This window comes from Coregonus lavaretus (assembly GCF_964263955.1).
Source record: "Coregonus lavaretus genome assembly, chromosome: 7".
NCBI classification, from domain to species: Eukaryota; Metazoa; Chordata; class Actinopteri; order Salmoniformes; family Salmonidae; genus Coregonus; species Coregonus lavaretus.
The window spans coordinates 32,400,121-32,413,173 of NC_139994.1; the positions used below are offsets into that span (position 1 = coordinate 32,400,121).

Genomic DNA, 13,053 nt, shown 5'->3' on the forward strand with positions numbered 1-13,053 from the left:
GATTAGTGTCCCGCTCCTTGATAGCAGCAGCTCTAGCCTTTAGCTCGATGCGGATGTTGCCTGTAATCCATGGCTTCTGGTTGGGATATGTACGTACGGTCACTGTGGGGACGACGTCGTCGATGCACTTATTGATGAAGCCGATGACTGAGGTGGTATACTCCTCAATGCCATTGGATGAATCCCGGAACATATTCCAGTCTGTGCTAGCATGAATGGCATGGACACATGTAGCCTATACCATGGAAGGAGTTTTACGCACGTCCAAAGCATGGCTAAAATAATATAAGCCTGCCTACAATACATAGATAAAAAGGGAACGTCAGCTCACTGTTTTTCTCCTCTTTAACTTGGTACAGTATTTTAATAAAGCTTTGGTGAATAAGATTTATTTCCAAGCAGTCTCACGAGCAAAACACTTTATCAACGGTCTTGACTAGCCTACTTGATTACATTGGGCAGGACAAAAAGAAAACAGCCTTCATTGAGAGGAAGGGAGGTTATGCTTGGTTTTTAATCAAATAAAACAAAATAGGGAAAGAACTTTAGTGTTTTATGTTTCTAAATACGAAGTATACAGGCACCAAATCCCATCTTGTTCCATGCGCTTAAGGGCAGTGTGCATCACGGCTGGATAGGCTGAGTTTCCGCTGTCAAAATTCCTGCCATAACCAACTGCGTTACCGCTTTAAACCAGCTTTTGGTTGGTCTTAAATATCCCTACCAGTGCTGCCTGAAATTAGCACTTTGGATCATGTTTTTAAGGGCAAGCCTAAAATATTTCCACTCCTCCCATCTGAGCGCAAGCGTACTGATGTTAGACAGGTAAATTGCCAAACCTGGCGTTAGGGCGGGAAAATGCCAGGCCGCCAGTTTTTTACATGACGAAATTGCAAACTAACGTGCGTATGACACTAGCGCATCCTTAACGCCAGCCGAAAACAGAGCCCTAAAACTTCAATTTTTTCTCTCCGCTGTCAAGAGCAAGTTAGCTGGCTAAGTCATTGAACCTGCTTTGTAGTATACCCCACTGGTCCAATATCCATGATAGATCAGCCAAAAGCAGTGCTTGAAGTGGACTGAAATATGTGCCGGTACTCATCCAGGGACACTGGACAATAAAGTTGGGTGCTGTTTATATTAAGGTGCCGGAACTCCGCAATATTTTAAGCCAATATTCTATAAAAGGTGTAGGAACTCAAGCTGTAGAAATGTGAGGTGCGAGAAATCAGTTACAATATGTTCCTGGTCAAGTCAAGCACTGGCCAAAAGACTGTGACTGGCTACAACTAAATCCTGGTTAGGTAGCTTAATTTAGCCTCATTCCTCTGGGCTCCTGGCCTCTCCCATGGACTTAAACGTCTACATTTTGGGGTCCTCACACAGGCTACACCCAGGCTTCTGGTCGGCCTGTTGTTCCAGCTGTAAGGTGACTGAATGGAAGTTGTAGTTGGAGAAGCAGGTTTGGGTCATCTCCCTTAGGACTGACTGGGCATCCACTACGTCATCTGTGGTGGGAAAGGAAATGCAACTATGATGACACTGACCAACTCACAATTTTGCAAGTCACTACGGTCTGATCAAGTCACATGCAGTGCACACATATAGTGGAAACAGCAGTGGTATTTCCACAGAAAGTTTCATACTGTATGATGTATGACAAACAACAAAATGTGTCATGGATACAATAAAGCCATCATCATCATTATATATGGGAGTTGTAACATAACAGTAGGTTACTGACAGCCTGGTCCAGCTATACTCACCAATAGCCACGTGTGCTGACAGCAAAGTCTGGTTCATAGTCAGGGCCCAGATATGTAGGCTATGGACAGACTTCACCCCCTTCACTGCCAGCAGCCGATCCCGCACCTCACCGTGCTTCACTCCAGCTGGGGTACCTGGGGAGAAATAGAGAGGGAGACAGGGAGGGAAAGAGAGAGAGAGATATGGATTTCATTACATGCAAAAACACACACACAGAGATTAGAGACACAGAGGGATTAGGCACAAAAGTTGGGCAACTTTTATGCCCACAAAAGTTTTAGTCATGTTGCAATCATCAACTCTTGCACAAATCATATCCTCATGGCTGATGTCCCTATAAGTCATTCCTAGTCTACAATAAGACGTCCACTTTGACATAATCCCGAAACAGGGGCGATAGAGAAAACTACCTTCCATGAGGACAAGCAGGATGTCTCTCATAATTGTGATGGTGGTTCCCAGGACAAATATGGAAAACAGGAATGTACAGATAGGGTCAGCTATCTTATACTCGGGCTGTGGGAAACAAAGAGAAAGAGAAAGAGAGAGTAAGGACCATAATCATTACATTGTCATTACATTTCCCCCCAATATATTTAACTTGAGCTAAAATACATACTTGTGGTAGAGCACACATGGGAAATCTATGATGTCTCTATCTCAAGTTAATGAACGTTTGTGCTTGTACAGCATCACAAAAGGGATCATTCTATTGAGAATTGCCTCCTAGCAATATCAGTTAAAAAAAATACATCATTCTCTAGTATTGGAGTTACAGTGCCTTGCAAAAGTATTCACCCCCCTTGGCGTTTTTCCTATTTTGTTGCATTACAACCTGTAATTTAAATTGATTTTTATTTGGATTGCATGTAATGGACATACACAAAATAGTCCAAATTGGTGAAGTGAAATTAAAAATATAACTTGTTTCAAAACATTCTAAAAAATAAATAACGGAAAAGTGGTGCGTGCATATGTATTCCCCCCTTTGCTATGAAGCCCCTAAATAAGATCTGGTGCAACCAATTACCTTCAGAAGTCACATAATTAGTTAAATAAAGTCCACCTGTGTGCAATCTACACTACCGTTCAAAAGTTTGGGGTCACTTAGAAATGTCCTTGTTTTCGAAAGAAAATCATTTTTTTTGTCCCATTTAAATAACATCAAATTGATCAGACATACAGTGTAGACATTGTTAATGTTGTAAATGGCTATTGTAGCTGGAAACTGCTGATTTTTTTTGGAATATCTACATAGGCGTACAGAGGCCCGTTATCAGCAACCATCAGTCCTGTGTTCCAATGGCACGTTGTGTTTGCTAATCCAAGTTTATCATTTTAAAAAGCTAATTGATAATTAGAAAACCCTTTGGCAATTATGTTAGCAGAACTGAAAACTGTTGTGCTGATTAAAGAAGCAATAAAACTGGCCTTCTTGAGACTAGTTGAGTATCTGGAGCATCAGCAATTGTGGGTTCGATTACAGGCTCAAAATGGCCAGAAACAAATAACTTTCTATTGAAACTCATCAGTCTATTCTTGTTCTAAGAAATGAAGGCTATTCCATGCGAGAAATTGCCAAGAAACTGAAGATCTCGTGCAATGCTGTGTACTACTCCCTTCACAGAACAGCGCAAACTGTCTCTAACCAGAATAGAAAGAGGAGTGGGAGGCCCCGGTGCACAACTGAGCAAGAGGACAAATACATTAGAGTGTCTAGTTTGAGAAACAGACGCCTCACAGGTCCTCAACTTGCAGCTTCATTAAATAGTCCCTGCAAAACACCAGTCTCAACGTCAACAGTGAAGAGGCGACTCCGGGATGCTGACCTTCTAGGCAGAGTTGCAAAGAAAAAGCCATTTCTCAGACTGGCCAATAAAAACAAAAGATTAAGATGGGCAAAAGAACACAGACACTGGACTTTTTCTTTGCAACTCTGCCTAGGTCAGCATCAATCCAATTGAGAATCTGTGGTATGACTTAAAGATTGCTGTACACCAGCGGAACCCATCGAACTTGAAGGAGCTGGAGCAGTTTTGCCTTGAAGAATGGACAAAAATCCCAGTGGCTAGATGTGCCAAGCTTATAGAGACATACCCCAAGAGACTTGCAGCTGTAATTGCTGCAAAAGGTGGCTCTACAAAGTATTGACTTTGGGGGGGGGCGGGGGGGGGGGGTGAATAGTTATGCACGCTCAAGTTCTTTTTTTTTGTCTTATTTCTTGTTTGTTTCACAATAAAAAATATTTTGCATCTTCAAAGTGGTAGGCATGTTGTGTAAATCAAATGATACAAACCCCCAAAAAAATCAATTTAAATTCCAGGTTGTAAGGCAACATAATAGGAAAAATGCCAAGGGGTGTGAATACTTTCGCAGTAGATTTCAGTGCCTAAGGAGGTGCATGCTCAGCACATGAAGATTTTGAGAGATTATCACACACAGAAAGGAAGAGGGGGAAGAGTCTAAAGGTCACACTGGGCTTGCTGTGAAATGAACAGTAAACTACTGTAACAGAGCAGTCCATTGTGTACTGCAGTGATACTTAATTCATTTGTCAAGAGGGTCATTTTTGCAGCCTCGGCAGCACTATTTGGGCTGTGACATGTTGTTTGTTTCATTCTAATGCAATGAGTATTGAGCTATCTAAATGACCAGGTCAAAATGACATCTTACAAAATCCAGGAAGAGTGTGTCAACACTAACATCCGCCTGATCCTTATCTAACATGCCCATTGTGCCTCAGCCCTAATCTTCTCACCCCATCGCCCTCTCCACCCCAGTTGACCACTATCTCCCCCAACACCCCAGTTGACCACTACCTCCCACATGACCCCAGTTGACCACTACCTCCCACATGACCCCAGTTGATCAATCTCTCCCATGTCACCCCAGTTGACCTCTGACCACTGACCTTGAAGAAGATGATTATGGCGCTGACCAGCACGCTGATGCTCTGGAGCAGGTCTCCCACGACATGCACAAAGGCGGCGCGCACGCTGGCGTTGGCCTGAGGTCGCGACCCCGCCGACTTCTGCTGCTGACCGTCCACCCCACCGTGCTGCTCCACGTCGCCATTTCCATGGGAATGGTTTTCTTGGTTACCGTTACTGTGTGAGTGGTTGCTCTTGTGGCTGTGCCCATGCCCATCGCCCGCCGCGTGGCTGTGCCCATGGTTGCCCTTGTCGTTAGTGCCGTGGCTGTGGCCGTGCCCGCTGCTGAGGCCCCCGTGACTGTGCCCATGCCCAGATTGGTGCAGGGTAAAAGCCATACTGCCCACAGGACATTCAGAAAGACATAACATATTAAAAGCGTTGTTATTAGGCATTATAAATGCTCATATATGCTTACAACATGTTATGAAGCATTATACATGGATGCTTCAAGCTGTGGAAGATACACTACCGTTCAAAAGTTTGTGGTCACTTAGAAATGTCCTTGTTTTTTGGAAAGAAAAGCAATTTTCTTGTCCATTAAAATAACATCAAATTGATCAGAAATACAGTGTAGACATTGTTAATGTTGTAAATGGCTATTGTAGCTGGAAACGGCTGATTTTTTATGGAATATCTACATAGGCGTACAGAGGCCATCAGCAACCATCAGTCCTGTGTTCCAATGGCACGTTGTGTTTGCTAATCCAAGTTTATCATTTTAAAAGGCTAATTGATCATTTAAAAAACCTTTTGCAATTATGTTAGCACAGCTGAAAACTGTTGTGCTGATTAAAGAAGCAATAAAACTGGCCTTCTTGAGACTAGTTGAGTATCTGGAGCATCAGCAATTGTGGGTTAGATTACAGGCTCAAAATGGCCAGAAACAAATAACTTTATTCTGAAACTCGTCATTCTATTATTTTTCTGAGAAATGAAGGCTATTCCATGCGAGAAATTGCCAAGAAACTGAAGATCTCGTACAACGCAAACTGGCTCTAACCAGAATAGAAAGAGGAGTGGGAGGCCCCGGTGCACAACTGAGCAAAAGGACAAATACATGTCTAGTTTGAGAAACAGACATCTCACAGGTCCTCAAATGGCAGCTTCATTAAATGGTACCCACAAAACACCAGTCTCAACGTCAACAGTGAAGAGGCGACTCCGGGATGCTGACCTTCTAGGCAGAGTTGCAAAGAAAAAGCCATATCTCAGACTGGCCAATAAAAAGAAAAGATTACGATGGGCAAAAGAACACAGACACTGGACAGAGGAAGATTGGAAAAAAGTGTTATGGACAGACGACTCAAAGTTTGAGGTGTTCGGATCACAAAGAAGAACATTTGTGAGACGCAGACCAAATGAAAAGATGCTGGAGGAGGGCTTGATGCCATCTGTCAAGCATGGTGGAGGCAATGTGATGGTCTGGGGGTGCTTTGGTGGTGGTAAAGTGGGAGATTTGTACAGGGTAAAAGGGATGTTGAAGAAGGAAGGCTATCACTCCATTTTGCAACACCATGCCATACCCTGTGGACGGCGCTTGATTGAAGCCAATTTCCTCCTACAACAGGACAATGACCCAAAGCACAGCTAAAAAACTATGCAATAACTATTTAGGGAAGAAGCAGTCAGCTGGTATTCTGTCTATAATGGAGTGGCCAGCACAGTCACCGGATCTCAACCCTATTGAGCTGTTGTGGGAGCAGCTTGACCGTATGGTACGTAAGAAGTGCCCATCGAGCCAATCCAACTTGTGGGAGGTGCTTCAGGAAGCATGGGGTGAAATCTCTTCAGATTACCTCAACAAATTGACAACTAGAATGCGAAAGGTCTGCAAGGCTGTAATTGCTGCAAATTGAGGATTCTTTGACGAAAGCAAAGTTTGAAGGACACAATTATTATTTCAATTAAAAATCATTATTTCTAACCTTGACAATGACTACATTTCCTATTCATTTTGCTATATTTCCTGTTCAAACTCATTTCATGTATGTTTTCGTGGAAAACAAGGAAATTACTAAGTGACCACCCAAACTTTTGAATGGTAGTGTATCTATCTGTAGGCTGTTTACATGACAATACCTGTATATCTACTTGCTACTGTTGGGTAACACTTTATTTGGATAGTCTGTAGAGCATCTACAGATGGACTATCTACAGACTATCAGTAACATTTCAACTAACTATCTACTAACCATAACCCTAGCTCTAACCCTAACGTTAACCCTTACCCTTATTCTAAACCTAACCCTAACAGTAACCTTAGCAAGCAGTCGAACGAATGGGCTGCATTTGGGGTCGGTGGACTCACATGATGTTTGCCAGCACAGCGCAGCCTGAGGTAATGAGCATGATGGTCCCCTCGATCTCATAGTTACCACTGATGAGGCGCTGCACAGCCAGGTAGACCAGCACACCTGTCACCAGCCAGATGGTCACCACCGAGAGAAGAGCACCCAAGATCTCTAGAGGATAGAGGGAGAGGACACACAGGAGAGGAGAGAAAGGGAACACATAAGAGACTATAATGATAGAAATGTCATGGACAGATATATTACAGTAAAGAGCTGCAGGAATAGCCATTTGATATTGCCAGCAGTGCCCGGCACAACCATGCAGTGCCAGACGTACCACATAGTGATACCCAAGAAAGGTCTCCAATAAGTGCCAAGACATAGGTAGCCTAGTTTTACAAAACTCCAGTTGAAAAGTGAACCATTGTCCTATGCACAAATATTCACCTGAAAGGGAATTGATGCATCTAATGGTTTCTGATTTTTTAAGTATGAATTGTCAGGTTCCTATTGTAAAGGATACATAATCACAATGCTAAAACAACCATTAGGTATGCTTTTCTATAAACACATTAAATTACTCCACTTCTACTTATTTGTTCCAGAAAGAGTATAAAGCACACGCATTAAGTGGCTCATGATATTGGGATACATCATGTATTGATTATTGATGAAGATGGTAGTGATGATGAGGATGAGCATATTATGATAATGATGAAGATGAAGGTGATGATGATAAAGATAAATAATGACAATGATGATGATGAGGATCTCACCTGCACGATGCCAGCCGTAGCTGAGTGTGCGTGTGGCGGGTCTGGACGAGAGCCACAGAGACACCAGGCTGATGATGAAGCTGGCGAAGTCTACCAGCAGGTGGGCGGCGTCTGTCATCACCGCCAGACTCCCTGCAAAGTAACCACCTACAGGCAGAGAAAGAGAGAGCGGAGTGAGAGAGGAGTGAGAGAGAGAGAGAGGAGTGATTGACTAACAACTAACTAACTAACTGACTGTTGACTGACTGACAGACACATTGACACACTGACTAACTAATTGACAGGCTAGTCAATAGTCATGTATCATTTGACTGCCAGACTCCCTGCAAAGTAACCACCTACAGGCAGAGAAAGAGAGAGAGCGGAGTGAGAGAGGAGTGAGAGAGAGAGAGAGAGGAGTGATTGACTAACAACTAACTAACTAACTGACTGTTGACTGACTGACAGACACATTGACACACTGACTAACTAATTGACAGGCTAGTCAATAGTCATGCATCATTTGACCCCTCACCCAGGATCTCTCCGATCATGAAGACCAGGCAGACAGCAGAGACCACGTAGAGCCTCTTCCTGGCCAACTGCTTCTCCCGCTCCCTGTCCTCCATAGCTTGGCTGTTGTCATGGCAGTGCTTGATGTTGCTGTCCTTCTCCATCTGCATTATCTCATCTGTGGACACACTGTGGGGGGGGGGGGGGACAGGGAGAGAAGACAACAGACATATGGATTATCCAAAAAGAAGGAGGAGAGGGGGATGAAAAGGGGACTGGGTGGGAAGACAAAAGAGATGGACGTCATGAAATTCGTCCAAGAAGGAGGAGGAGGAGGAGGAGGAGGAGGGGGGACAGAAAGCAGAGACTGAGGTAGAGCCTGTAAGAATAGCTGTCCCTCTCGAGTTGTGCCCAGAAAGACCAGACAAGCGAGATGGATGTCATGAAAGTCGTACAAGAATTAGGAGGAGGGGGAATGGAAAGAAGAGAGAAAGACTGAGTCAGAGCAGAGTTTGTAAGAAAGGATGTCCCTCTCGAGTTGAGCCCACCTTAGGTGTGCCGTCACTTATTGTACTCAGCTGCGCATTTGGGCACTTCCACAGCCCAAAACTAATTCTCAGTATCGGCATTCAGGCAGTGGCAAAAAAAATACTTCCTACCATTCTACACATATTGCCATGGGGCAAAGAGAAAAATATGCAGTTTTATAGCTAATCTCATGCTATTCTACACATTTTGCCATGAGGCTGAGAGAAAAAACGCCGGTGCACTCAGGGTGTTTGTTCGTTAACAGTGTAGGTTTAGGTGATTTTTCTCAAAATGTAAATTCTACATCCATAATGTGAATTACATTGTCTGTGATATTAATTACATTGTATGTATTAAGCATGACATACTTATTTTTTAGTAAGATGTTTCTGTCAGTAGTATTTTTAAGTTAGTGAGCATCGTTAAAACTGTAACAATCTTGTATGTTGTGGTTACAAGCCGTAGCATTACCAGTGCCTCAAGTGTTTTTACTGTCTGCCATAAAGTCAACTGTTGACCCTCTCTTTCCAACACCCCAGGGCAAATACTACCCAAATAGAGTCACCAAATACAGTCACCAAATACAGTCAGTGGCATATACAGTCTGCCTCCATTGCAGAGCCTGTTTGGTACATGAAAGGACACCCCTCAGGAAGACCAGGTTGGTAGGGGGCCTTATTAGCGCCAATGTTGACAATTTACATTATTTGGGTTATATCCATAGCTAAGGGCCTTATGAGAGACATACAGTACATTGGTACATTGGGGTCATTGGGGACCTTTATTTCGCTTGTCCATGTACTACTGAACATTGAACCAGTTGCATCTGTTAACTGACTAACTGACTTTGTTCAACCTTGTAGTTCCAGGGCTATCCTTCCTTTAAATCGCCACCCAGGGACCAGATCATGGATGTGATGGGAGAGCAGTGTTGGGGAGTAGTGAGCTACATGTAGTTCAACTAGTAATTTAAATACATTTTGCAGTAGCTTGGCCGTAGTTTAATTTAATTCAAATCTTGGTAGTGTTTTCAGTAGTATATTACTTTTTTGCCATGTAGCAGTCTAGCGAACTACTGGAACTAGACAGTACTTGTTTTTTGCAAAAACAAACATATATATATATATATGTGTGAAGTAGGCCAGAATTTCCTTTCTTTTCCAGCAACAGACCTGCCCAATTCTCACTTGAAACATTTTTTGTCTATGACATTTCAGATTTAGATATGATGGTTTATCACAAAGTAATTTGGATGTAGTGAACTACCTTTTCAAAGTAACTTTAGCAATCAGCAGTAGAAACAATAAAAAAGCGTATTCCCCGCTCCTGTTACGGTAAAAAGCTGAAGGATGGGACTGCAGAAATGTAAACACTCTCAAATTCATAGACAGAAATATGGATGCAAGGACTGATCATCAATGATATCGAAATTATAGTTTTAACCATGATTTGAGGCTATATAGTGTTTGTTTATATTTACTTTGTTTACATTTACTTTGTTTATAAACATTAGAATAAAACAAAAATACAACAAGCTTATATATTGGCCTCCCCGAGTGGCGCAGCTGGCTATGGCACGACATCTCCGTGCTTGAGGCGTCACTACAGACCCCCTGGTTCGATTCCAGGCTGTATCACAACCAGCCGTGATTGAGAGTCCCATAGGGCGGCGCACAATTGGCCCAGCGTCGTCCGGGTTTGACCGGTGTAGGTCGTAATTGTAAATAAGATTTTGTTCTTAACTGACTTGCCTAGTTAAAAAATATATATATATATATATTGGATTCTGATGGGTTTTGACAGTTGAACTAAGCTCATTAGGAATTTTTAAGTTATATTCTTCAAGAATCAGTGGGTACATATCATAAATGTATGTCCAAAAATGTAGGTATCAACTACTGATTGCCCCTTTAAGTAAACTATATTTTTCTTAAGGGTAGCTTTACTTCTTCCAGTGTTAAGTAATTGGTCAACTACAGTATATTTTCAGAGTAGCTTCCCCAACACTTTGGGAGAGAGTTAACGCCACATTTGGTGTGGATGCTATGAAATAACTAAATATACCGTGCACTCTAAGCATGACAATTAGGCCTAAATTAAGTTTAACATCGGAGGCAGAAGGAGCGTGAACTTCTAAAATTGGAACCCGTGCGCAAAAAGCTTTTTACGCAAGACTGGAGCGAGGGTAATAGGCTATTTTAGATGATCAAAAAACGACGTTTTATTCTATAAATCAAAAATAGCAATTCAAATAAAATGTCAACGAAACTCACCATGGGCGCTCAACACCCTTGACATCATCCAACATTTATTTTCCAACGTCACAAGTTTCAAGAGAAGGGATTCTCGTGTTCTCGACCGTCCAACTTTGTGCACCGCTACAGCTAGCACAGAACTAGACCCGTGTGTAACATATTGTTGGCTATAACCCACCCAGCCTAGCAGGAGCCCAGGCTGAGCTTGAGTACAGAGAACGCCTAAAAAGGTGAACTCAAGGCTGTCTGCTGTATATAAAACATTATAAAACAAACTGTCACGTTAAACTGACTAAAATAAATGTGACTGCGTATGAAATGTGAGAACTAGGCCTAATCATTCATTAGCACAATAAAATATTAATATCGTCCTAATCATGTGCATTTGCTTCAAGTGAGAGAAACAACAACTCATCCTCAAGTTGCTCAACTTGTTTACAGATATCATAAATGTAAATGACAACATTGAAAACAACTGCCTGACACTTTCAGACAATAAATGAACGGGCTACTTTACCTTCCCATGGTGATGCTATACATGGTGCCTTTCTCTGTGACCAGTTGAGTTTTCTCTGGATCCTTTCTGAACATGATTTCGTGCTTCAGGGACGACAGTAAACAATATAAAACTGGTTACACTATTAGCCCCCAGCCAATATATTTAGACGGAGAAATTAAAACAGAAAAAAAATAAAAAATAAACACTCAAAAAATATTTATTTTTAAAAAAATGGACTAATGTAAAACATATATTTCCAGTGTTATCATCTAAATAGATCTCCTCTCACAAAAGAGGATACGTTTAATGCATCATTGTTTGAGTGACTATGCAAGCAGTGTTAGTATTTGAAGCCTTGTTACCACGCACCGTGTGCAAATTTAGCCGCTTGCAGCACCTTTGGGCAAAAGTTTCTTATTCAGGGAGAGGGTGGGAATTTGAATAAGAGAGCCTCTGTTTCAAAAAGGAAAGATTCCGTAAGATAAGGGTAGCTTCTAATCTTAGGAATGTAGGCCGCCCAAATTGAACATAAAGAAAAATATGGATTACAACCGAATCCTCAACTTTTGCATGTTGGTCGCATTTACATACCTACAAATTGACTGCAAGAAGCCCAAACATTTTTAAAAGATGGACTAAAACATAATCATTTCAAACCTTGCTCAGATTGATATATGCTCACATACACTGAGTGGCCAGTTTAGTAGGTACACCACCCCATTCATGAAAATGGTCACTCTCCAGTTTAGCTGAGATCATTCTGTTCCTACTGTCTACACCTACTGTCACTGATGGCTGGCTATCTCACTGGCTACTGTAATTCCATCTGACATTTTTCCTGTCAGAGGGGGTTCGCTCCTACAAACAGTGAGTCAGGTGACCGTGGCTTGCGATATAAAGCAGGCAGACAGGCATCGAGGCATTCAGTTACTGTTCGATTGAACGTTAGAATGGGCAACACAAGTGACCTAAGCGACTTGGCATGATCATCGGTGCCCGACGCGCCGGTTCCAGTATCTCAGAAGCGTCCGGCCTCCTGGGCTTTTCACGCAGGACAGTGTCTAGGTTTTACTGAGAATGGTGCGACAAACAAAAAACATCCAGTCAGCAGCAGTTCTGTGGGCGAAAACAGTTAGTTGATGAGAGAGGTCGAAGGAAAATGGCAAGAATCGTGCAAGCTAATAGGCAAATAACGGCACAGTACAACGTGTGCAGAACACGCATCTCGGAACGCAGAACTCGTCGGTCCTTGTCACGGAAGGGCTATTGCAGCAGACGACCACACCGTGTTCCTCTCCTATAAACTCTAAACAAGAAGATGCCGCTGCAGTGTGCACCAGATCACCAAAACTGGACAATTGAGGGTTGGAAAAACATTGCATGGTCTGACGAATCCCGGTTTCTGTTGCGTCATGCTGATAGCAGAGTCAGAATTTGCTGTAAGCAGTATGAGTCTATGGCCCCATCCTGCCTGGTGTCAATGGTACAGGCTGGTGGCGGTGGTGTAATGGT

General features: G+C 42.6%; 1 protein-coding gene across 1 annotated transcript; it reads right to left on the minus strand.

The window, feature by feature from the left end:
• Positions 1-1,362: 1,362 nt before the first annotated feature.
• Positions 1,363-11,633, minus strand: LOC311132648 (proton-coupled zinc antiporter SLC30A8-like; the record flags this gene model as incomplete). The annotated part of the gene is made up of 8 exons (XM_084165911.1): positions 1,363-1,508; positions 1,767-1,901; positions 2,178-2,283; positions 4,679-5,036; positions 7,009-7,162; positions 7,768-7,914; positions 8,282-8,448; positions 11,560-11,633. The coding sequence occupies 8 exons, from the start codon at positions 11,631-11,633 to the stop codon at positions 1,363-1,365; spliced, it is 1,287 nt and encodes a 428-aa protein (XP_084022037.1).
• Between the last annotated feature and the right edge of the window lie 1,420 nt (positions 11,634-13,053).